This window comes from Python bivittatus, unplaced genomic scaffold (genome assembly GCF_059951505.1).
Source record: "Python bivittatus isolate LINGU-HERP-01145 unplaced genomic scaffold, Pbiv_v1 ctg000590_np1212, whole genome shotgun sequence".
In the NCBI taxonomy this organism is placed as follows: domain Eukaryota; kingdom Metazoa; phylum Chordata; class Lepidosauria; order Squamata; family Pythonidae; genus Python; species Python bivittatus.
In genome coordinates, this window is record NW_028277086.1 from 14,737,619 (window position 1) to 14,763,414 (window position 25,796).

At 39.9% G+C, this 25,796-nt stretch overlaps 1 protein-coding gene across 4 annotated transcripts in view; it reads right to left on the reverse strand.

Moving 5' to 3' along the window:
* MED30 (mediator complex subunit 30) overlaps positions 1-19,246 on the reverse strand; it is a 43,373-nt gene extending 24,127 nt beyond the window's left edge. For 3 of the 4 annotated variants that reach the window (XR_015797568.1, XR_015797569.1, XM_007422445.4), the window contains exons 1-4: positions 19,111-19,246; positions 17,745-17,919; positions 16,206-16,364; positions 14,618-14,728 (exon numbers count right to left, since the gene is read on the reverse strand). Coding sequence is in view for 2 of the 4 variants with exons in the window: in XM_007422445.4 (XP_007422507.1) it covers positions 14,618-14,728; positions 16,206-16,364; positions 17,745-17,918 (444 nt within the window). In the remaining 2 variants the exon portion in view is untranslated. Of the gene's footprint in view, position 1; positions 598-14,617; positions 14,729-16,205; positions 16,365-17,744; positions 17,920-19,110 lie in introns of those variants that run through there. The other variant, XM_088149030.1, reaches the window with a different exon arrangement.
* Between the last annotated feature and the right edge of the window lie 6,550 nt (positions 19,247-25,796).

The following is a 25,796-nucleotide window of genomic DNA, read 5'->3' on the forward strand; positions in this document are numbered from 1 at the left end:
GATGGGGGAAAAAATAAAATAAAATCAACAGCATTGCTTGTTTGGGCTACACATTGTGAATTTTAATTGAGGGAATGGCAGCATGCAGGACAGCAGAAAGGTCTATTGCTCAGTGCCAAATCAAGGTAGAAAGCTCAAGATTAATGGCCAATCACCATCATCTTGAAAGAGCAACGAGTTAAGAGATACTCTAAGAAGAGCATCTTTTGTCTTGATTTCCAAACTGTAGGTGATAATTTCCATGCATAATTGGAATAAAGCAGCACCTCTTTCACTAAAAAGATATTTCCTTATTAGCAAGCGTATGTCAGTGTAGGGGCTTCAGGAGTAAGAGTACTGAAAATAAGCAAAACACAGGCTCTGATCAAGTCCTGGAGTAAAGAGGCAATTTGGATATGATACGAGAGGCAGTTTGGGGTTGTGGTTAAGGCCCTGGGCTAGAAACCAGGAGACTGTGAGTTTTCGTCCTGCCTTAGGGATGAAGCCAACCAGGTGACCTTGGGCCAGTCACTCTCTCTCAACTGTAGGAAACAGGCAATGACAAACCACTTCTGAAATCTTGCCAAGAAAACTGGAGGGATTAGTCCAGGCAGTTGCCTGGAGTCAACAATGACAGACAGACAGACAGACAGACAGACAGACAGGAGAGAGGGACAGAGGGAGGGAGAGAGGAAGGGAGAAAATAAAAGATATGATAGGACCACACCTAGCTCAGGGATAGGAAACCCTTACCATTCAAACTTTGCTGATTTAGCCTTACCACTAACAAGGTTACCAATGGCAAACCATTCCCATGCAGGCTCAGAATTGACATTCAATAATGTCTGGAAAGCAACAAATTCCACACCACTGATTTAGCCCCGAGCATGATTCTTCACACCTTTGCATACTGAGGGATGCGTCTGTACCTGGGAGAGTCTTTTTCTACCTGTGAAGGTTCCTTGCACAAGTTCGGCCCTTCATTTTCAAGGGTTCTTAAATCATGCAGAGAGTATCACAAAATGATCCCTACTGCAGAAGCTTGTGTTAAACATGAGCAGAGCTCTGTAATACCCACACTGCCTCTTTTAAGGAGAAACTCACTAAAAGATTCTACTTTACAGTAGAATGATGCTTACATCTTGGAAGGATTAATAACTGGTAGATGGAGCCATGGGGAAAAAGGCCTACCAGCTTTGCAGATAACTTTGCCAATACATCTCAAACTTGATTTCCAGCTGAGACTAATCCTGTTGCATGAAAATGAATAATCAAGCAGAATTCTATTAAGTTTGAAAGATCCACCAATAACTCGTTGGAACTGAGACTGAAATAGAAGTCTAATACACCATTCTGCTCAGCAGGGTTGTTAGTATCAAAGACAACTTTTACTTGCATTTGCCCATTGTTTTAAGAGACGCTACCCAATGTATCAGAACTATTTATTATTGAAGTTTACATTACAGTTACACTGTAGGTAGGTACACCATACCTACTCAGAAGTTAAAACTCACTGAGTTCAACCTTCATCTCAGGCTACATGTGCTTGGATTTTAGCCTTAATATTTAAGGAACAAAGGACAAGAAAACCATAGTAAGCGAAGACAAGGCTTATGGAAACTGAAAGCAGACATATTCCCAATATAAGGCCATCTGTTAGTGCCACAAAATCAGACTGCCTCCACAAAGCATTGTACAAATAGATTGTATCAATGGTAGTGTAGAGATGAATTAAGTTACTACAAAGTTCTGTCAAATATGGTATTAAAGCCTTTTGATTTTGGCAAGACCAGAATTATAGCTCAGTCTGTGCTTCCACTATGACTGAGAACTGAGGCGTTTGCAATTCCTGTCTCACAGTGTGATGTCACTTAGATCTCTCTGCATAAAGAATATAACCCTCATTTCCCCCCCACCCAAATCCATTTTACATTCAGTCCCAAAGTAATAATGTTCAATTTGGTTTGGCTGCATAGTATTTTGCCTCCTAGGTTAGCAAGCTCAATGTGAATTTGCAGTTAAAGATAGAAGCCATGCCCACTCAGGCATATTTTATCGGATGAATGTTCTTCCTGGGGTTCAGCTCTTTAGATTTAGTGCCACATGCTGGGTGGCTTTCCCTCTCAACTGCCCCATGGGGTTCTCTCCAGACTGCAACAGGCATGCTGTGCCAGGCTGTGACTTTCAGACTGCATGGCGCTCAGAGGTTTTTGTTTTGTGGGTTTAGTCAAGGGTTGGTTTGAGGAACCCTTGACACAGTTCAAATTGGGGAGAGCATACCTCCGAATATTGCAATGTACTCTGTGTCTACTACCAACTTAACAGGGCTGTACTGGATCTTTCTGAAACCCATTCCATATTAGTGTTTTTCAAACCTGGCAATTTAAAATCTGTGGACTGGCTGGCTCCCACAAGCTGGCTGGGGAATTCTGGGAGTTTAAGTCCACACATCTTAAAGTTGCCAAGTTTGAAAAACACAGTTATAGATCATACTCGATATAGGTTTTGTTAAGAAAACTTTAAATATTTGGTACAGGATCTATCTAGCTCTCTCTTTCCCTCTTTCCTTACAATGAGTTAAATGTGAGAAATTGTTGAATTCTTTCCTATCTAGTGAAAAGTCCATTTCAAACTGCTAAACTTAATTACTTTTCAGCTACTGTAGCTGTAATAAAACCTCTGCAATAAAGTTACAATGAGAAACATACTTTATTTTTACAGCAAAGAAAAAAAAATTGCATATTACGGCTGGTGGAAAATAAATTCAAATTATCTGGGCAACCTTTTTCTTTCAGTTTTTAGAAGTACTCTAAAGAATGAAATCCTATAAAGTTTTCTAGCTCTTCTTTTTTCCAGCCATTTGTCACAGGGACAGCTGTCTGAAGAGGTGCGTTTTAAACATATCAAACAATCACAGCTAAAACTTAAAAAAAAAAAAAAATCAAGAAGACAATGTGTGTTTTCTAATCTAGAAAACCACTAACCAACAGCCCCAGTAAGAGAATAATTTCAGAACTTCAAATGGAGAAGAAAAATATGTTTCTGTATAAACTAATTTTATAATATTGATTTATATGTCTTTTTTCCTGGCAGAGGCAAGGAAACCTTTCCCTTTGCTGCTACCCTTAGGACCATACACACTGAAAACTTGTAAACAACATTTGGCTTCATAGACCCAATCATTTTGTTACAGCTGCTGTAATGCCAACCTTGTTAACCTCCCCCTCACAAAAAAGCACTTACATAACTAACCAGCACAATCAGTGTTAGCTGAAGTGATCAACTGCAGCGATGGACAGCCCGGCAGTCATTAAGAACAAGCCACTGGCACCAGATGAACAGGAACCACCCATCTTGTGTTCCCCCTGCCTCAAGCAGCATGCCTTTGAAAGTACTGGTTCTCAAGTATTTGGATTCAGAAAGAGAAAGGGGGATTAATCCTTGGTTTCTATGCTCATACCCTCCTTCCCCTCTTGTTGTGGCCTGCAAAATCTTTTTAAGCACTGGTTTCCAGTGATCAAATGTATGATTTCTCAAGTCCAATTGCTAACCTTGCTAGCTGATAAAAAATCCCATTAAATATTCTCTCACTTTAAAGAGGGTAAGTAGTTTAAGCTATTTTAGAAGTGTATACACTCTCCCAGAAGATAACGACTTTATATGGTGGGAGGGCTCAGTAGCTTCAGCAGCTTCTTGAGAGCAAGGCAGATTTAAACCTGAGCTCCTTCTAGGATCATCATGGACAATAAGGTAGAAAGGAGAGGGGCAAAGTGCAGTGTAATCCACAGGGAGAAGAGGGCTCAGCAGGTATGAGAGAAACCAACCCACCTAGGAACTCCAAAATCAAACGTGGAAGAAGGCAATAGCAACTCACATCATTATGATTACAGATGACTACTCACTATGGGCATGGCTGAAATATTTAGACAAGTAGATGATGAGAAATGAAAGTACTTCTCTAATTACCATAGAAGAATGTTGAAATTTTCACAAGTAGATTTGGAGGTGACAAAGTATATTGCCAACCTTAATAGCTACCGGCAGTGATGGGGCCAGTATGGAAAGAGGAGTTCCGCATCTTAAAAGGACACATGGAATAAGAACATGGAATGTAAGAAGAATGAAGAAAGGATAAGTTGAAATAGTTGAAGCAGGCTCTATTGGATGCTTCAGAAATAAGTGAATCTCAGTGAAGTGGAAGCCCTTTTAAATCAGGTGGTTGCATAATATACTATTCAGAGCATGAGGCCACTGCCAATAGAATGCCAATGATGTTGCAAAAGGCTGTGCAGTACTTCTGACTTGATTCCAGAAAGGTACTTCAGAGAGTACAGGATGCAAATTATCTGCAACCTTTTAAAGCAGCTGCATCTTTTCCTGGAATTTCAGGACAGCTATGGCAGGCAGCCATGCGATCCCAGGAAAAGACCCAGCTGTTTTAGAGAGTTGCTATGTTTGAGCTTTTGTGCACTCCAAAGCACTTTTTTGGAATCAAACCTGAAAAGCTGCAAAGCCGTAATAGCTAAATATGTGCTTGGTTACAACCCAACAGGATAACATCTATTATAATTAGGGTATATCCAGTGAACATTAGATGAATATCCAATATTGGATATCTAATATCCAATGAACATCAGTGTTAGTGAATATCCAATGAACATCAATGTATATACAAAGAGTATGTACCTGCTATAGATGCAATGGTAGAAGTCTGAGACATTCTATGAACATTGTAAGAGGTGTTAAATGCAAGAAAGATATTATGATACCAATAGATAACTGGAATACACAAAGTGTCAAAATAGAGGCATGGGAAACCAAATGCAGACTAGAGTAAGATTACTCTGGTCCGCTTACAAAATACTAGCAAGTGTGAGGCCATCTTTACTTCTAGGGGGAGAGAAATATAGGAGTTAAACTTCAAAAAAAATTAAAGAAAGTAAATGTTCCAGCAAGATTTGACTTGGAAGACATGCTTCTCCAAAATATAAAATCAAAGTAAAGAACAGATTCAGTATGCTTAATTTACGTAAAAAAAAAAGAAATGAAAAGAACCTGAGTTAAGAGACACTGTGAAGTGGAAAACTATTTTAAAGATTTCAAAGGCGGAAATATCCAAGTGGTTTTTAAAACAAGTTATCATGATAGCCAAAAAGAAAAAGAAAAAAAAAAGGATGGTGAAGTCTTGGGAAACAAAAAGGGATGTATGACGATTGAACATGGACACAAACAAGAAAGAACAAGGAAAACTATCTTAAACAAGGAAGTTAAATAAAGGAAAACAACAAGAAAGGGAAAATGAGACAAGATTTGAGATGTGAGAAAGTAATCAAGAGTAATCACGGAACAGACTTAATGGGAACAAATGAAGTTAAAGGAAGATGGAAAGACTGTAGGGAAATCTTTTTAAAATGGGAATATAGAACAATAGAAATGCTGCAGAGAATGAATATATTTAGGAACCAGCTCCAATGGAGAGTCAAACAGGAAAGCAACCTGGGCAGACGAACTGCTTAAAGCTGCAGCAGAGCCAGTGAAAGTGCTAACAGCTCTATTCCAACAAATGTGGAACAAAATCGTACAGCCTAGTGATTGGAAAAGATTAATATACATGCCTATACCAAAGAAGAGAAACACAATGAAAAAGAATATGAAAATTACTGAGCCATTACTCATTTCTTACCAGAGGAAAGTTTTGTTTAAGGTCTTAGAAAGAAGAACAAAGCCACATATGAAGAAAGAAAAGTCAAAAGAACACACAGGTTGTAGAAAAGGCAGAGGGATACAAGAAGAGAGAGCTGATGCCAAATGTATAATGAACAGTATAGAAGAATATGAGAAAGAGCTTTACCTTCCTCTCACTAAACTACAGCAAGGCCTTTGTATAGACCATATCAGAATATGGAATATCTTAATATATTAAAATACAGGCATTCACCAAGTCACAAAAATGACAAATGTCTGGCATGAAGTCGCCACACAAACATGCCATTTTGTACCTATATTCTGACAATGGATGAAAGTATGTAACTTAGATAACTCTACCTTACCTCCAGACAACTGCTTTTGTGTTATATATATTAAGAACAATCAGGTGTTCTGGCTAAGGTAGCAGAATATTTGGTTATAATAGTTCCTCAAAAGGCTTGATTAAGAAGAATCTACTGTAAGAACTGAATTAGAAGAAATGGAGTGATTCACAACTGGAAATGAGTGAGTCAAAAAAGATTATAAAAATGTCCTTAGAAATCTAAGTCTTATTGCTGGAGATGGTTCAAGATGGCAATCATTTGTCCATGTAGTCACCACAAGCTGAGCCAGATTTGATGGCACTGAACTAAACATTATATTTAGACCCGCTAGAAATGGTCTGTAGGAAATTTCTGTGTAAACTTTTGTAAGATCCAGTTTGTATGCAATAGGTAACAGATGTTCAAAATATCAGAAGTAGTTTGTTCTCAGTTCAACCGTGTTTCAAATTTAGGGCCATTTTGAGCTTAGAACACTTTTAATTACGGTCAGGACAGTGTTGGATCACTTCGAGATTGGACCAGCTTGTTCCAAACTCAGAATATTTTGAATTCAAAATGTTTCGTACACTTGGTATGTAAATGTTGGTAAAAGCCCGGGGCCCATGCAGTTAGGAAATAAGACAGGTGAAGAGCACTGCAGAAGGCCCCACAGCTAGCTCTGGCTACGTACAGAGCCTGTCACCCTATCCACCATCAATACCACTGTCATCAACAACTGACATCCAATGGCAGAAACCAGGCTACTGAGAACACTATACTGTAGTTGACCCCATTTTTACAGAATTAAGGATCACCTCCTTACAACTTGGCCTTGGTACTAAAAAGTGAATCAAGAGAATGGCAAAATAACTCCTAGAAGGAGTTGTAGTAAAAGGCAAGTGGCATAATATAAAAAAAAACAGCTTAAACACAAATACATATACATATTAAAAGAAAAAAAAAATCAGAGATTGGAATTCCAGAAATACCTTATATAACTAAGAGGGAGATGCATCCAAAATGTAATTTGTACAAAAATCTAAGCTCCCCTGAATCTGGCTCCTTAATTTAAATAGTAAGTCCTTTCGGCAAAAGAAACTGACACATTTTAAATTATTCAGAGGGTAAGAATATCTCAGTGGCTTCCAGATTTCTTTTCAGATTATAAATGGGGGTGGAGAGGGAAGAGATTTGCTCATGAATATTTGGTACTGCAAAGTACAGTTGCTCTTTTCAAGGAAACAAAAACAAGAGCGCTTTCAGTGCCTACTCATCAGTAACAAAACAGTGAAAGAGCTAGCACAAATACATAATGTTCTCAGAATCAAGGTGACCTGTCTTAGACCACTGAAAAAGAATAAGGAAGGGGAGGGAAAAGAAGAAATAGTCCTATATAGAAATCTGATGTATGAAAAATAATTTACCATGATTATGTAACTAATTGTGCAGCTTTTCCTAGACTTGTGCCTTCCAGATGTCCTGGGCTTCAACTTACATCATTCTCAGCTATCACTGCTAACAAGCTGGCTGAGATTTGATGGGAGTTCAAATCCAACCATCTGGATGCCACAGGTTGAGGAAGCTGGTCTAAGGTGACCTGGTTTGAAATGTAGCACAAGCACTAAAAGGCTGGTAAAATGTCAGCTTCAAACTGAGTAGGTTACAGTGAAAGGCAACCTTGACTTCCAGCCAATTTAATTCACTTCAATATATGTCTGCATCATTGACAGGGAAGTGCAAATTAAATATTGATTCAGAAATGGGACACACGGTTCACACTGCCTACATATGCACTTCTGCTAGTCCTCCACAGAGGGCAGTGAACAGACAGAGCCTCAATGCCCTTCAAAGAATCAAATAGTTTCCATTCAGTTTGTGTCTGAAATGAGTCTTAGTTCAACTGAAGCTCAAGTTGGCAACCCCAGCTAAAAGATTGCTACAGAGATAATAACACAGCTAATACTAAAGAGGAAATGAAAATTCTGTGTGTGGAGAACACAAAGCAGCTTTGAAAGGGGCACTCCATCTTTTAATCATCATTCAGAAATCAAGGAAAATGTTCTACCTTTTCAACACTTCAATCCCAGTGAGCAAGTTATAGGTGAGCTGGAGAAAAGGTGTTCATTATCTGTAGTGACAGATCCCTTAGATATTGTATTTCAAAGTTACAAAAACCATTTTTTCAAGAATGTCTGAAGACAATCAGGGAAAGAGCTTCAGTAATTGTTCCCTAATGTTTTCCCATAATAACTTGAACACTATGCCAGATTTGGACTGAACTGATAGCAATGCAACTATAGCATCTTTTCAGGAAATTCACTGCTGGAAGAGCTGAGGTCCCATAGCATTTTTTCGTTCAACTTGAAGCAACTGATGGACATTATCCATTGGCCCATCATTATCATCAATATGCTGATGATATCCAATTGTGAATCACCATCCTGGGTTACTCCGCAGAGCAAAATCTTTTCTGAGCATCTGAAGGTTGTTGGGGTCTGGATGGGAATAAACATGCTGAAGTTAAGCCCAGGCATGACAAAGTTGTCTGCTTACTCAGGTTCTCTGCTGGCTTGATATTATCTCTGGAAGGGATGGCACTGTCCCTGAGAGAGCAGATCTGTGACTTGGGGCTCATCCTGTACTCAAGGCTAATGTTGGATGAATATGCGAAGGCTATAACATTACCTGGAGTGGGAGACTTTGCAATGGTAATTCACACAGTCAACAGCACCTGGTTGGAGCAGTGCAATGAGTTTTACATAGGACTACCTTAAAGATCACTCAGAAATGGCAGCTGATGCAAAATGAAGCAACCTGTTTATAACTAGCAGTAGATACTGTGAGCTGTAGGTCCTGCATCAGTTATCAATAGATTTCCAAGTACAATTTAAAATGCTGGTTTTACTCTATGAAATTCTATACAGGTAATCCTCACTTAATGTCCACAATTGGGACCAGCAACTTTGTTGCTAAGCAACATAGTCATTAAGCAAGACCTCAATTCTGCCATGGTCATTAAGTGAATCACCCATGGTTGTTAAGCAAGACATCATGTGACCGCCACTTTCACTGCTGGCTTCTCATTTGGCTCTGCTTGTCAGAAACTGGCTGTGAAGCATGCAAATGGCGATCACATGACCATGGGACGCTGTGACAGTCGTAAATGTGAGTAATGGTCATAAAGTTACTTTTTCAGCAGTGTCACAACTTCAAATAATCACTAAACAGGGCAGTTGTTAAGTGAGGACTATTTGTATGGGACTTTCAGGATCTCCTATTTCAACTACACTTGACTTGTCCGATACTAACATCCTGGTAAAAAGCACTTATAACCCAGAACTACTGTGAAATGGAGGGTGTTGGAGTGGCTGAGGCCAAGAAGATGTGTTTCTTCATCATGGAATAGCCTTCCCCTGGAAATCAACTTTGCTCTGGCATTGTTGGCCTTCTGGAAGCAGCTTAAGGCAAAGTTCTTCTGGAGGGCTTTTTAAATTAATTAGATAATATCATAGGAATCCCTATGGATTGCTCCAGTTTTAAGTTAATATTGATTTGACTGGAACTGTTCTTTTATATTAATTGTATCATGATTACTTTGTTCTGTATAGAACAGTGGTGATGATCCACATCTGTAAAATTCATGCCATTTGCAAGTACAGTTTAAGTATATTTTCTTCAAATAGTTGCAAAATTGATGTTGAGATATGCCAAATCCATTTTCAGCTGGATCTCGAAACCATTCTGCCTGTAATACTTATCCATAATAAAAATCTAAACACAAGAAAACCATTTCAAATTTTCAGTGTAACCTCTGGGACACCATTCCTTCCCCCGGCACCAATTATTTATTACTAGCTTCAATGAGACTTTTAGGTACAGAAGGAGCAGGCTGGCAGAACACCGCTCTCAAAACATGGCAGCTGCTGTCTTTTTTTATACTTAAAAAAAAAACAACAGAAAATATTACAAAAGAATGGAGTCATGTAACACAAAGCTGCTTTAGGCTTGATGAGACCGATCTGTACATGTCTAGTCAGTTTTAAGTCCTACGGAGCTCCATGCAGCTCGCTTCCAGGTGACTGGGCATTAGGCCGGAGATGGAGCCACAGCAAGGGAGCACGTATGAGCTTTGAAGTTTCTTGCTCATTTATGCGTTTTGCATGTGGCATCAGTCAGGCTAAATTTATTTCAAACAGGGTTGCTCTGTAGAAACTAATAAATATTTATCCATAGCTATTAGTCTGAAAAAGTGCCCTTCCAAAATGATTTTTTTTTTAAACCAGGAGAGTATAATGCAATTTTTGAAGGGCAAAAAGTGGTTGGTAGCAAGGTTTCAAGGCAGAAATCATAATGAAGTGATACTGGCATACTTTTTTTTTAAAAGAAGTGATTAAATTCTATCATAAACATTTATGAAATTCCTCACACAAGATCACTCCAAGGAGGATGATAAACATATTAGCATTTGTGTACAACAAGGGCAAAACATATACCCTCCCCAAAAGGGACTGTAAAATATATTAACAGTTAAAGAAAGCGAAGCACTGCATATAAATTTACATTATAGTAAAATCCTATTAATGTTATACTATCAGTTTACTATAATACTTTGCTTTTCCAAATTCACACTGTGCTTTTTGTTTTTTGCTTTTTTTTTTAGCATCTAGGCACTCTTTATATTGAAATCCGATGCTTCCTAACATCCTTTTTCTCACTAATTGGCAATGACAGAAACTGAAATGTCAAACTGGTTCTTTTGAAAGCAATTCTTCACCTTTCCAAGATATTTTAATGACTGAAATAATTTTTTTTTTTAAAAAAACAGGGTCTTATAGCTTTATTGTAGCAAAAAAAAAAAAGTCTGCAAGTCAAAAGACTACTATATATAATACGTGAATTATATCTTTAGCATGCTGGAAGAAAGGAAACAATGAACAACAACAACGAAGTGCAGACAGCGTAAGATGTATTCAGGCATTAAATTTCCTTAGGGTTAAAAGTGCATGGGTACAGAATAGGAATGTGATTTTTGGCTTTGTTGACTATGTTATACCTGGATGGCCTATTATTCTCCACAAATTTGAAGGTTTCCAATGCAATTTAGAATTCAACCCAATCAGGGTTCTTAATCATGCATATTACTACACAGAGGGCCAAACAGTGAAAAGCGAGGTGGAGGCAGAACTGGCCAATGCAGTTGTATTTTACTATATGCATTTCTAATCAAACTTGAATTAGGCTGTAGTCTGGCATTTCCATATGAAAGCTCAAATTAATTTTCCCCAGGGATGCTACAAACAGGACCTTTTGGACTTCAGAGCCTGTTAGACCCCTACTTACAGTTCATTTTTCTCTATATGTGCTTACCCAGAGCACTGAGTGAGAATATTTAAGACACCGGAAATAAATGGCACAGTAAATCTGTTCCTTTTCTCTGCAAGTAAATGGATGTTTTGTGCCTGGCCCTCACCCACAGGGTAGCTATTCCATGTTAACTGTTCTGGGCCATGGCTGGCACCATCACAAAACAGATTCCCTATCTTTGCCCTATCCCAGTGTTTTTCAGTGCTGGCAACTTTAGGATGCTGGCTAGGGAATTCTGGGAATTGAATCCCACACATCTTCAAGTTGCCAAGGTTGAAAAACACAGCTCTGTCCCAATGGATTGCAGCCAAAGTCCTTTGGATCCCAATTTCCTCATTTTCATTCAGCATTTTTCATATCATAAGACCTTATCTCATCTTATTTGTGCATTTATCTTTGTCGACTGAAGGATCAGTTTCACAGACAAATGGCTAAAAGACATCACACTTCAAGAACCTTCATCATAAATGCTAATTTGACAGCTGCATTAACTTAGATGTTAATTTGCAACTGTAGATTTTAACACCAAAGCTGAAAATTTGATTCCATCTTTAGCATAAAGAGCGTGTTCCCCTCCCTTCCACCATGAAAAAATTATGACAAAGACTCACACAATCCCTTTTCATGCAAACTGCACATTACTTTGCAGAAAATAGTCAATGGCCAGAGATGGAGTTTTTAATTCCTATTCTGTTTATTTTCTTCTGACCATTCAGCAATGGTGTTTCTAACTCCCAAGGTCTTTGATATCAAAGCCTTCTCCAGACGGAAGAGTACAAGGGGGAGAACAGGGATCCTATTTTGTCTGGCCTTCTATCATACTTGCTCTCTGAAATTCTTCTTACTTCTAGTTTCAGGATGTGCTACTCAGCAAACCTGGCCTAAAAGATTGCTCCCTTTAAGCCTAACATTTGTGTATGCTTATACCTACAGACTTAATTCTGCAAGAGTTAGAAAAACTCTGCCCACTGCAATCATTAATTTTAGACCTATGTATGTTAAACTGAATATGTACTGGATTATAAACAGGCGGTATTTCTGCTAATAGGTGGCTTTTTGATCTTATGGCAGCTTCTGAATGGTGGAATAGAGGGAAGTGCCAAATTGGGTGAGCCAAACACCCAATTATTCAGGACATTTGGTCCTTTAGAGCAAACGTCGGGGAAAACTAAGTAAGTTGCAGAGGTGACAGGGACACACACACAAAATCATTCTTGTTCCTGAGATAAAAATTTCCTCTTCAGGGGTAGAGAGAATTTTATTCAAGGGTACCAGTTGAACACAACCCAGTGTGACTTATTATTTTAAAGAAACACATAAACTCTTTTTCATCTTTTAAATACCAAATGGAAAACATCTCCCTATCCCTATCTCTTTAGCTATCTCCCCTCTATGGAATCCTTTACAGCAAAAGCAATCTGTGCAAAGCTAATGGTCACCCGCTCTCCAGTGACAAATATTTACCTATACATGTTTGATCAAATCAACTATTACTGATAAAAAGATGTCACTGCAATTTCTCCAAAAAAGTAACACTGACAATCCTTTGAAACAAAGATATAATGGTGTCAAAATGTACAATCTGAACAAAATAGACAGAATGCTGGATCTACATTGCTGAATGACTGAGCACATCCATGATCTTCTTCAAATGTCAAGGATGGAGATGTATTTATGGGTGCTCAAACTTCAGGATCAAATGTTAGTTTTGGAGGAAGTTGCAATTTTTCTGTCCAATTTTCAAATAAGCAGATAACGTGCACTTAACAAATATTGCACACTTGAAGTTCCAAACAGAGATTCTTATAAGCTACTGCAAACCCCACATTCACTTGCACTGATGATGTTACCTAGTTGGGAAATGAAACGTCTGCAAGCAAACAACCAAGCTCAGAGAGCACCAAGAATTCCATACAGATTATTTTCTAATGAAAAGTAACAATCAATGGGCAACCAGACTTCAAGGGAGAACAGTGTAAGACAGTTGGTAAAAGAGTCCGGTTGAAGAATGGAACTAGATACTGACTTTTCAGATGAATTCATTCTTTTTCAATTAGCGTCTACAATTTTGACTCCCATGAATGAACAATCAGCCCCATCCTTATACAAATGGAAAGACCAAGCAAATAGAGTGAACAGTTATCACACAGTAAATTTATGAATAAAACACCTAACAAAATTCCTCAATCCATTATAAGCCAGAAAGCTACCAGCAAATCCACTTAAATTGAAAAAGAGTGAAATTTTAATACTTTTAATTAATACAAATTCAGACAATGGCTAATGAATAGAATGGCTGCAAGTACTATGCATGTACAATGACAGTACAGAACTAAGAAGAATTACAAGAGAAGCATCTGGGACTTAAGTACTATTTCCAAGATTGGATTGGTTTCCCCAGACACATAATTAATTTTCAAAATGTGAAAACGACAGTGTCCTACAAGAATTAGCATTTAATAAAAATCAGTGACAAATACTAACACATGGACAGTTAAGGATGTCCAGAATCTCATCATCTCAAAACTTAAAAATACAGAATTGCCATACATCTGTGATGGCGAACCTTTTGGGCTTGGTGTGTCAAAAATTCAGAAAATGCCTAACTTTACTCTGCTGGCATGTCACACACACCCCAAACAAAAGAGAAACAATTCTTTACATATTCGTTAAAAAAAAATACAGTCCAATCATGTGTGGTGTTAGTTATTTTCGGGTGTTGGTGAACACTGGTGGGTCACCCAAAATGTTGTGGTGTGTCACCTTTGACACACGTCATAGGTTCGTCATCACTGCCCTAGAACAAGGAATATATTCTTCTATTGCAATCTTTAAAAAATTAAAACAATGTAATACAATCTCTTGGAAAATAAAGATATAACCAAAAGAAAACAAAACCCCAAAATATTTATATGTTTGATAAGTCAATTTGGTTACTTTACAAAGTAAAACAATTTATTAATAAATTAAAAATCCAAGAATGTTCTGAAATGTTTGCTACACAATCTCAGCATAAGCACATTCAATGATGGTTGTTCAAAAATTTTCCCTAAGGCCCCCTCACCTCTAGATTTCACCTCCTACTACCCAATAATGTCTTCCTCTATTTCTTTTTCATAACTATAAACCATGATTTCATATATGACCCCACATTAGTGTCATGGGGTCTATCTGCTATTTATTAATTATTCTCAATGAGTAAAAAATCTATACTTGGCTTACAATTATCACAGAAAGCTACTCAGAAATAGAATACTGTCTACCTTGTTAACTTCCATGATTTCCCGTCTCTCTTCACTAGCAAAGAGTAACTGGTTGGTTGCTCCTCGATCATCATGCTTGAAGCCATCCTCTTCAACATAAGGAATGAGCTGCTGTAAATGTGAAGAAAAGTCCTAGATTAAGACTTACAGAGAACCTCTGGTGGAATGTGGGGTGAGAAGTTATGTCATAATAATTAGTTAATCATGGTAAGTATGAATTTACAGGAATACTTATTTCTGAAAAGCATTTATGTTATATTGACCTGTTCCTGGACATCTCAGGAAGCTTAAGATGTCCCAAAACAATAAAAAATATACAGTGGAACCTCGGGTTACAAACTTAATTGGTTCTGTGACTCTGGTCGCAGCCCGAATTGGTCGCAACCCGAAGCAAATTTCCCCATAAGGTTCAATGTAATTACCGTTAATCCGTTCTGGCGTGGAGAACAGGGAGGCGGCTATTGCTTGGAGGGAGAGTCCCCCTCCCTACGACCACGTGTCAGGGGCGGAAAATGGCCACGGACCACATGTCAGGGGCGGAAAAATGGCCGCGGACCACGTGTCAGGGGCGGAAAATGGCCGTGGACCATAAGGTTCAATGTAATTACCGTTAATCCGTTCTGGCGTGGAGAACAGGGAGGCGGCTATTGCTTGGAGGGAGAGTCCCCCTCCCTACGACCACGTGTCAGGGGTGGAAAAATGGCTGTGGACCACGTGTCAGGGGCGGAAAAATGGCCACGGACCACGTGTCAGGGGCGGAAAATGGCTGCGGACTGTGTCACGGGAGGGAAAATGGCCACGTATCCTGTTCGTACCCCGAGGCGGAGTTCGCAAACCGAGATACATTTTTGCAGCCGGAGCTGGTCGTAACCCGAAAAGTTCGTTAACAGAGGCGTTCGTAATCCGAGGTACCACTGTAGTTTTCCTTTTACAAACTTGCAAACTCCCTAAAACTTTTTCAACCATGATCAAGAGGCATAAGCAGAAAATACATTAAATTTCACCATCTGGAGTTGATGGATACAATATGTAAGCTGATCTGGATCTCCTGGAAGATCCTTCAATGAACTGCAGTACATTAGCTCTCAGTTGTTTTACAGTAAGAGGAATAAAATAATTTCCCCTCTCTAATATTTGTTGTGGCAATTGAGAAACCTTGAGGTAAAGCAGGAGTGAATTTTTGCACAGAGCATTATTGCAAACTCTTGGTTTAATGGAACTCAGATACAGTGGACAAAGATTTCATTTGGGCTTCATCCCATTTAACAGACAAATGTCCATTAAATTGAGGCTTTGTCTAATAAATTGCTAATGGTGCTATTTGCTTCAGTTATGTAATTATAGAAACAATATAAATGGATATAAACAAGTTAAATTTGAACTTTATAGACATTTGTATTTAATGGACATACTCCACCCCACCCCACCCCCCAAGTTCAGTATTTGTTACTAGTACTTGGGTGTATCCATTTTAATCCAGGTTTCTCATAGAGAATTTGGGGATTTCAGAACAAAAAAGGTCTGAAAACAAGTCAGTTCCCTGCTTCCGGTCTAAATATTTGTGCCTCCGCCCCCCGACTTCACTTACCTCTATTGGAATAGGTTCAAGCCCTGCACAGTTTTCATTGCACTTATCATATACTAATCTCAGTTTCCTAAACAGTATGGAGAGTTGGCGCAGATGTTCTTGCAGCTTTCCTAATCTGTCTTGATATGTGCCCGTATGATAGGTGACACCATTTGGAAGCTGGAATATTCAAATATTTGTTAGTGAGTAATCAAATTTCATCCACCCTTGAGAATATGCAATGAAAAAAGGAAACCTCACTCATTCTTCCAACAAGCATAAAAGTTTTTGACAAAAACTTTGTCAGTTATCAATGGTTTCTATCTGAGCTTCATATCATTAATTTAGAATAATTATTAACCAACTTCTATACTTCCTTTCACTGAAGCATACAACAAAATAAAAAATAATAATGAAAGAATACACAACATTATCTGAAATGCCTACAGAATACCTTTTTGAATACTGATGGGCTTCTTTTGGAAAAGAATTTCATAAAACCAAAGCCACTTCTGAGAAGATCCTGCTGGTAGCATTTTCCCCCAATTTTTTAAAAAAAATATTTTTGCGAATATTGTGATACAACTGGCAAATCTGATTCATTGAAGGCAGATTAGAAGTGGATGTCTCTACTAATGGAGGGCAAATTGCTTTGCAATGGCCATCCCTAGCTGAAGTCTCTTGCTTCCTCCTGAAACTGCCCCAGAACACTGAAGAACCCAACAGGACATTTGGATAAGAGCATAAGAACTTTATTTCTACAGTGCTAGGCACTGTAAACAATATTTTTTTCTAAAAAAAATCAATGTAAAAACTCTTGATTGCTAAAAGAAGAACACAGGATGAATGTATAGGCATTCTCTACAAATTCAGTGGACACATGGATTACATTTTTAAAAAATAATCCTAAGCAATCAACATGAAACAATAAAAGTTAAGGTAATTGTTTTAAAATTTAAAGATAAGAAACTGGTGAGAAATTTCTTAGAAGAAATAAAAGTGAATATGGGAAAATCCTACAAATACATTAACTATGGAGCAATAAAAAATGACATTTGCCAGCTGCCATCAAGGTATGTGCAAATAAGAAGTAGCAGGAAGGTTATACTGCATGAGAAAAATAAAAAATCCCAGAGAACTTACACACCCACTACTATCAATTTATAAATCACTTATCTATATTTTAATCTAGTATATACAACAGGTTTGTTTTCTTTATAGCAGCACATTTTTTCTAAAAAAAAAAATCTTGAATTTAAAATGAATCCTCTCCAAAAGACAGATTAATTAGAAAAGAATTATCTGCCTCCTTTACTATATTCTCAGTGAATCTAAGATTCTCCAATTTTAAGAGTAAATTATCTGGGGGGAAAGGCAGATAAATCTTTAAAGCAGTTTTTTTTTTTAAATGAAAGTATGCAGTAAACAAATAATTCCTTTTCTGAATGCCAAACTCATTATAGCTTGTACCTTCCCTACTGTACACTTTTTTCAATTTAATTCAAGTTCTGTATAAGAGATGGGAATAGGTCAGTATTATTTGGACAGGGGATTCCTTACCTGCATATTTCTTAGCAATTGGAAGATTTCCATGGTGCGGAATACAATGTCCTGCACAGTCTCCTGACCAATGCGACACAAAGAAGCTGTGTTCACTTCTCGTGCAGCCTGACCCTGAGGTCCAGAAAATGGACCAGGTGGCAATCCTGGCCCTGCTAGAGGCGGTGTAGACATCCTGAAATGCAAGAATTAAACTATTAAGGTCAAAAAAGGAAAATGAGTGTCAAAGAGTACACAAATCTGTTGGATACAATTAGCGTGTTTACTTTCTTCCCCACCCACAGATTATCCAACATGCATGTTTAATATATTAAGGCTTTGATACTGACATATTGAAGTTAAATTACATTTGGACCCTCCATCTACAATTTAACATCATGCTCAAAACCCTACATTTCATGTAATCTTAAGACTGCAAAGGTGGAAGGGATCATTTAGGGCACATCACTAGGTGCAGGAGCCCAAATTAAAGACTCCTTGAGAGACAGTGGTCCGGTTTCTGCTTAAACAGGAAGGGCAGCTCCTCCCTTTAGAGTTGCACACCGCATCATGCGTCACCATCTGCTCCATGGAGCTGTATCTAGGTATCTATGAATATTATGCTTTTGATTCAGTCTTATTTAGAAAGCTCATTCTTTGTTGCCTAGGCCACTTTCGCATAACCTAGCTTGGAACAGCAGGGTAGCAGTCTACCCTTGCCCCTTCCTGTGGAAACCAAGTCACTGGACTAAGCCAGACTTTATAAATACTGCTTGGAGACCCAAAGCCTATTCAGGAGAAGGAAAGCCCTTTGGTCTCGCAGTTTTTGGGCACGGACTTTCCAGAATGTCCAGCTTCCTACCACCTCTGCTTTGTTTTTAACCTATTCTTGGGTCTGCTCCCTTCATATTCCTAGAGGTTTGAAGGGATCTTGGGGGTCTGTTAACCCACCCCCTGCCCAGGGCAGGAGTCCTCATTCCAGCCTGGACAAAGGCTGCCCAGGCTGGAGCCCCCACAACTTCAGGCATCCTTCCCAGGACCCAACAATTTAAGGACAGGCCCAGGCAGGCGCTCAGGACCCTTAAACTGCTCTGGACTCCAAGGGGACGGGGCCCCGAAGCATCCCTGTCAATCAAGTCCGGAGTTTTCTTAAAAACAAAACTCCCAGAAGGGAAACCAGCATCTTTTGGGCAACCCGCCTCACGACGGCTCTTCATAACATGGACGCTTAGCTCAGCCTTCCTCCACCCGGCAGCCTGCAGAGACGCTGAGCTACGGGGCCCATCATTCCCAGCCACTGGGCTGGGGATGATGAAGGGTGTAGTCCAACTGTCTCTGGAGGGCCTCTGGGAGGGAAAGAGGGGGAGAGCCACGGCTACGAGGGTACCTAGCCGTCGTTGTCCCGAGGACACCCGCCTCCTCTGCCCCGTCCGGGCTGCTCTACTCTCCCCACCGGCGTCACCCTCCTCCTTGCGCGGAAACCGTCAGCGGACGACGAACGGCGGGATGTGATGACGTCATCGTCGCGGCACGGAACAGAGCGATGGCCGCCTTCTGTGGACCTGCAGGGCGCAGCCATTTCTTTTTTCCGTACGGGGGCATGCTCCCAGCTCCCAGCCCCCGCCCTCCTTGTGGGGAGGCGGAGCGCGCAGCCACTCCCGTCAGCTGCCCTGGCGCTTCAGTGCCGGGAGGTGCGCGCCTTTTGATGGGGAGGACGACCGTCCCCATGGTCCCCAGCCAATATAATGGTAACGGGCTCCCTTTCATCTTCTTGCCCTGCTCCCTTCCTGCCAGCTGTCTCTCCCTTCTCCAAGGAGAGTGCAAATCAAGAGATAGAAATGCCTCTTTTTCCGTTCCGCAGCTTCTAACGCAGCCTGGGCTCTGGCAGAGGTTGGATTAGACACCGCAGAAAAGAAGGAAGCCAGCAGGTTTGATGCTGCTTGCCTTTAACTCAGTGTTTCTCAGCCTTGGCGGCTTTAAGATGGGTGGACTTCAACTCCCAGAATTCCCCAGCCAACATGCTGGCTAGGGAATTCTGGGAGTTGAAGTCCACCCATCTTCAAGTTGCCATGGTTGAGAAACGCTGCTTTAACTAATGGTTGATGCACTGGATGAGATGGGGAGAAGATTCTGGATACGAGACGAATTGCGATCCATTGAGCTGAAGAGATCCCACAGTTTTAGGATATTCTTTGGATGGGATGAAAACTATCTGGAAGAAAGTTTCTTTCTTTTTTTTTGAGGTGGTTTGGATGGGAAGTCAATTGACATGCCTTCTGGGAAGCTCAAGTGCAGATATTATATCTACATTTGCAGAAATGTGTGGCATGTTCCAATATTTCACCAGTTTCTGTCCTCGCGCATAACTGTATCCATGTTTCTCTGGGACGATGCGTGCCTTTTATCTAGAACTCTTGAATTAAATGAGCCGGCTTTTGAAAGTTTCCAATTTCCTGTTGAAATATTATGAAGGTTGCTGAACCTTGGGCCTGAAATCAGGCCCCCCCCTTCAATTTTGCTCTAAGCAATAACTATCATTGAATGCTTTTCTTTAAAACTCTGCTGGATGGTGTCCATTCTCCTCCTCCTCCTTCTTTGCTTCACTGTTACATTCTTACTCTGTAAGCCTCACTTACTCCCTAGAATACCAATTTTGAATAGCCAAAAGAATAAACCAGTGCATCATCAAACAGATCAATCCAGACTTCAACTTGAGGCACAAATGACTAGACTCAAATTATCCTACTTTGGACACATTATATGAAGCATTAGCTGTCTGGAGAAGGCGCTAATTCTGGGAAAGGTGGAAGGAAAGAGAAGAAGAGGACGACCAGCAGCAAGGTGGATGGACTCAGTCACAATGGCGATGAGTTCACTGTTGGAGGAGCTGAAGGACCAGGTTAGGGAAAGATTGTCACGGAAAAAATATATCAATGTGGTCGCTAGGAGTTGAAAATGACTTGATGGCACATAATCACTCTCAATGAAACAAACCTCAATGCATGGCATGGTGGATGTCTTTCTCTCTCTCAGTGTGTAGAGCCACTGTGGTGTAATGGTTGAAGTGCTGGACTAGTTGCAGAGAGACCCAGATTCTAGTCCTCCCTGAGGTGCAGAAGGCAGCTGGGTGACCTTGGACCCATCCCTCTCTGTCAGCCCCAAAAGAGCATTAGGGTCTGCAACAAACCAACTAAAGTACAACCTCATCACATCATGCAATAGCTTTGCCATGTGAACTAGGCAAGCAGAATGCAGCCAAGCGGGACAAGCATTAAAAAGAATGTGTGGGTGAGCGTATGTCAAAAACAGCTGTCAAAAACTGCTTTAACAACAGGAGCCTGCAGTAAAATGGGAGTATGGCATAACGGGACTGCCAATTAGGGCTTGGAGAGAGGCACAGGTAGTAGTCACGACAACGTATTCAGATGTTTTGGTGGTTCTAGTAGGGATGAAAAATGTAACTAAATGTGTTAAACCAAATCAGGATAGATTATACCAGTGTTCCTCAACCTTGGCAACTCTAAGATGTGTGGACTTCAACTCCCAGAATTGCTGGCTGGGGAATTCTGGGAGTTGAAGTCCACACATCTTAAAGTTGCCAAGGTTGAGAAACACTGGATTATATACTGATCATAATATTTTGAGGGGCTGCAAGACCAACTATGGCCGTAGGGCGGAGAGGAGGGTGGAGAGGAGGGTGGGAATGGAGGTGATTAACTCTGAGTTTGCTCCCTTCACTTGAGTTGAAGTTGATAGAACCAACATTTCCACTTCTAGAATGTTCTTCACACTTAGGATTGTTGTTCTAATTAGTCTGATGCTGACTGGATGGAGATGTAGCAGGAGCATTTGTTTGAATAGCTTAACCCTGAGCAACTTCCCAAGATCAAAGCTCTCCCTAGAGTGGCCATCGGCACTGAAACTGATGGGGTGGCTGTTCTTCCCAACAAAATGCATAAGGCAACTGTGATGGCGAATCAAAAGTGTGGAATCTGGTATGCAGCCTTCCTTAAGAGAGGAAATTATGGAAGCAAGGAAGAAGCATTTAGGGTTGAGAGCTGTATAACTTAGCCATAGGATTTAGTTTTTACTGGAGAGATCTTCCTTCTTTTCTTTTAAAAGAAAATGCAGGAGCATGGTGATCAGTTAGACCAGCCTGGTGCTTTCTAAGGAGTGTTGGACTATATATGCCATCATTCCCAGCAAGTGCTTGTGGTGTTGGCATGTGGTGATAGGAGCTGCAGTTCAATATATCCGGCAAGTCCCAGAGATGTAGGCTAGGTGGATCTTCAATTTGATCAGGACAGCTTGCCCCCCTCCCTCTATAGACTGATCCATATTATTTTGTGTAGTCAAGGTTTAATGATGCATTCAAAATCTGGGCTGAATGATTTCTTATATGTATTATAATATAGTTTTTCTTCTTCTTTTTTCTCTTTGCTTTTAGGTTTCTCATTCTCATTTTCTCTCTCCTCTGCCCTTTTGCATATTGAAGGAATTAAATTAATTAAAAAAAAAAACAACCTTACGTATGAAGGAGCAGAAGCTAATGAAAGTCCAGACTGAAAAACTTGGAAGTCTACATAGGACCAATAGCTGGAGATTCAGAGAATTCAGGCAGAGCTCCAGAGACTCCATCTTTGTCCCCCGGTACCTCTTAATAGTTTGGGGTGGGCAGCAAGCGCCCTCCTTCAGTTGTTGGTAATTACTAGCGGTATGGAATTCAGAGATTCACTCAAAGGAGATTTTTAATGAGGTTCTAGGCTGCCCTTGGTGATATGCTTTGAATCTTGCAAGCTATATATTTACTTGTAGAACAGTGGATGGGAGACCAGTATACACCCCCACACACATACATACACATCACGTACACACAGTGTGTGTGTGTAACATGAATAAAGCTTAACATTGATCTCCCTGATCTGTCTGATGTAGCTGGGAAACTGGGCATTGCTAAAACTTGCCCATTTGTCAGTGTCAGAGGCAGAGGTGCTTGGAGAAATACAGATTATAATTAGCAATCTGAGCTAGGATCCCCTTCTGCAGCTAAGAATAAACGATGCTAACAAGAAAAGCAACAGAAGCAACAGGTGCCAAATGACTGCGTCGTGGGCAATTGGTATCACGGTGATGCTTGTATTGTGGTAGCTTTTACCGTTGATGATGTTGTATGTTTTGCTCAACTAGAATGAGCTAAGCTGTCCTCCAGTGAAGTCTCCTGCTGGAATGGCCAACTTCAAGGATTTTGCCTCTAACATGATGTAGAGCTTATCATCTTGTGAATGTATCCAGGGAATCAATTAGTTCATTCTCATCCTCCCTTTTAAAGGATAATGCGTTGTTTACATTCCATGTTTTTACAAAAGGTATCTTTTTGGTACTTTTACCCAATGGATAGCCTTCAGTTCGTTCTGCTGTGACTCAAAGCCTTCCACGTGTACTGTTTATTTATTATTTCTCTTTATATCTCTGGTCTGTGTGTATAGGACATCCTCATATGCCTTGCTGGGGAGGATGGAGTTTGTAGACTAACAGAACTAAAGAAGTTCAAAACCATCCTGAGAATGAGGTTTAAAAAAAAAAAAGGAATTTCTCTTAAAAGGAAGACACCTTTCAGAAAGATGGAGGGTGGATTTTAGCAGAAGATTAATTCATGGCTTTCCTATTGAATTATGAACTTTGAAAACCATGGGGGTATGCCAAATTCAAGATACAATATTAAATCCATGCTGTGCAGAATAATTTATTTTATTGGTGACGCTTTGTAGAACAGGCTATTTCACTCATAAACCTTGCAAAAGGCTTCATTTCTTGGTAGTACTAGAGCAGTTCTTAATGTGCATATCTAGAAACAGAAAACACTATTTTTTACCTGTGCTTCATTTCACCAGTAAAGATCTCATATTATTATAACATTAAAAAGCATCTATAAATATCAAATTAAAAGGACTTAAAAAGCACAGCTGCAAAATTCTTTTTTACTATCTTGCTTTAGAAAACCAAAGCCCTGATCTTGAAAGCAAGCTTGCAGGTAAAAGCTTGTATCCTGTTGTTACTTCTTCAGGAGGGATAAAATATGGTACTTTTAAATTCACCTGGCATGCTTGAAGATCATGGATACTAGGTCTCTTGCATCCTTGCTGAATAGCTTTTCCATTCAAAACTGAAAATACGTTTGATCTGTGTATCATGGCTGTTTGGAAAATAAGGGGATATCTTCTTTCAGAGAACTCTTTGTCTTCTCGCAAGGCAGATCCCCTTAGTCCTTGAAAGAGGAAACCTGGTGGCATCAACCAGAACCTCTAGTTCTGGGGATCACACAGCCTGTTTTCAGAGCTTTGCGCAAAGCAAGACAATAAATCTATCTCTAGAACATCAGCCAGCATTCAGTAGCTACTGGCGGTGGATTCAAGGCTGAATCTTGTATAGATAAGATGTTTTTAGTACAGATATCAGAAGTCCTAATAATGAAGATCAGCTGCTATAGCATCTGGCAACCCAGCTTGTCAAAATATATCAGTTCCTGGATTGAAATCTTACATCTTTTATCTTATTGAAATCATACCTCGGGCTACTTACTGTATGTCTTCTTCTTGGATGTGGAGAACGCCTGAACGGTCTGCCTCAGGCTTTTGTGTCCATCACTCTGAAGCCTCCCAAGAGTGGGGGGAGACCCAGCATAGAATAGTGGTTAGGAAGCTGGGCTGGGGCTAAGCAGGTCCAAGTTCAAATATGCGCTTGTCTATGGATCTCACTAGGTGACCACTTTGAGCCTTTCAGTATCTCTCAGCCCAATGTAACTCACAATTGTGATTTGTTTCATGGATAAAACAAGTAGTAATGCACATGTGTTCTATCCTGAATTCCAATTAAAAAAAAGTGAAGACGTCGTAACCATAAGTAATATTTGTGACACCAGAAGAAACAGCCTTGGCAGCTTCAGCCTTCACATCTATTCTTAAAGATGCCGAAACATCTTATACACTGATTAGATTGGGGGCGGGTCTTCCTTGCCCCGTAGCACCACACCTTGACATTATCTCATGCCTTCTTTCATTATTTGAAAAGCTAGGGGAGCAAAGGTGGAAATAACCAGTCGTATCAGGGGACTTTAGGAAGGCAGATATTAATGAACTCAAATAGAAGGTAGGCTGCTATCATGGCTTGAAATCTTAAATAATAATGAAGTCAGAGAGGGAGAGAAAGTCCTGAAAAATGAGATACTGAAAGCACAGGCACAAGCAATCTTTATGAGAAGGAAGAAAAAAAAATTAAAAGGGGGGGGGGGAGGCTTTAAATAACCTGTAGAGATGAGCACTCAGATTACCGACAAACTGAGAAGTTAAAAGCAGATGTGCAGAAAATGGAAACAGCAGCTAATAACTAAGGAAGAATATGAACTGGTACTTTGAGCCTGTATGGGCACAGGCAGGAAGGCTAATGCTCAGAATAAGATGAGGTTGGCAAGGAATACAAAATATAATAAGAAGCAGGATTCAGGATATGTCCCAAGTAAGAGTCAAGGAGACTGTTCCCTGTCTCGCAGGGAAGATGGGGAAGTAATTATGGGGAATATGAGAAGGCAATACTGTTTAACACATTCTTTGCCTTTGTATTCTCTCAAGAGAGGGAAGTGTCTCTTTCTAATATAAATTAGAAAGGAGATAATGCAGCCCACGACTGATAAAGACACTGTAAGAATCCACTTGGTATCTTAAACAAGCCAGTGTCTCCAGGGTGAATCAGTTGCATCCCAAAATGGTGAAAGAGCTGGCAGAGTTGACCTGAGAACCATTAACTTACTGTATACAGGTAGTCCTTGTTTAGTAACTGGAGTTACAGCAGTGATGAAAAAATAATTTTATAACCAGTCCTCACATTTACAACCTTTGCAGGTCTGTAAAGCAAAGGAAAACTGAAATAAGATCATAAATACAGTCGCGGTTTCACTTAGCTACTTCTTCGCTTAATGACTGAGTTGCAAGTCCCAATTGTGGTTGCTAAATGAGTACTACCTGTATTTGGAAAACTCCTGAAGAAATGGTTAGTTGTTGGAAGACTAGAGAAGAAAAA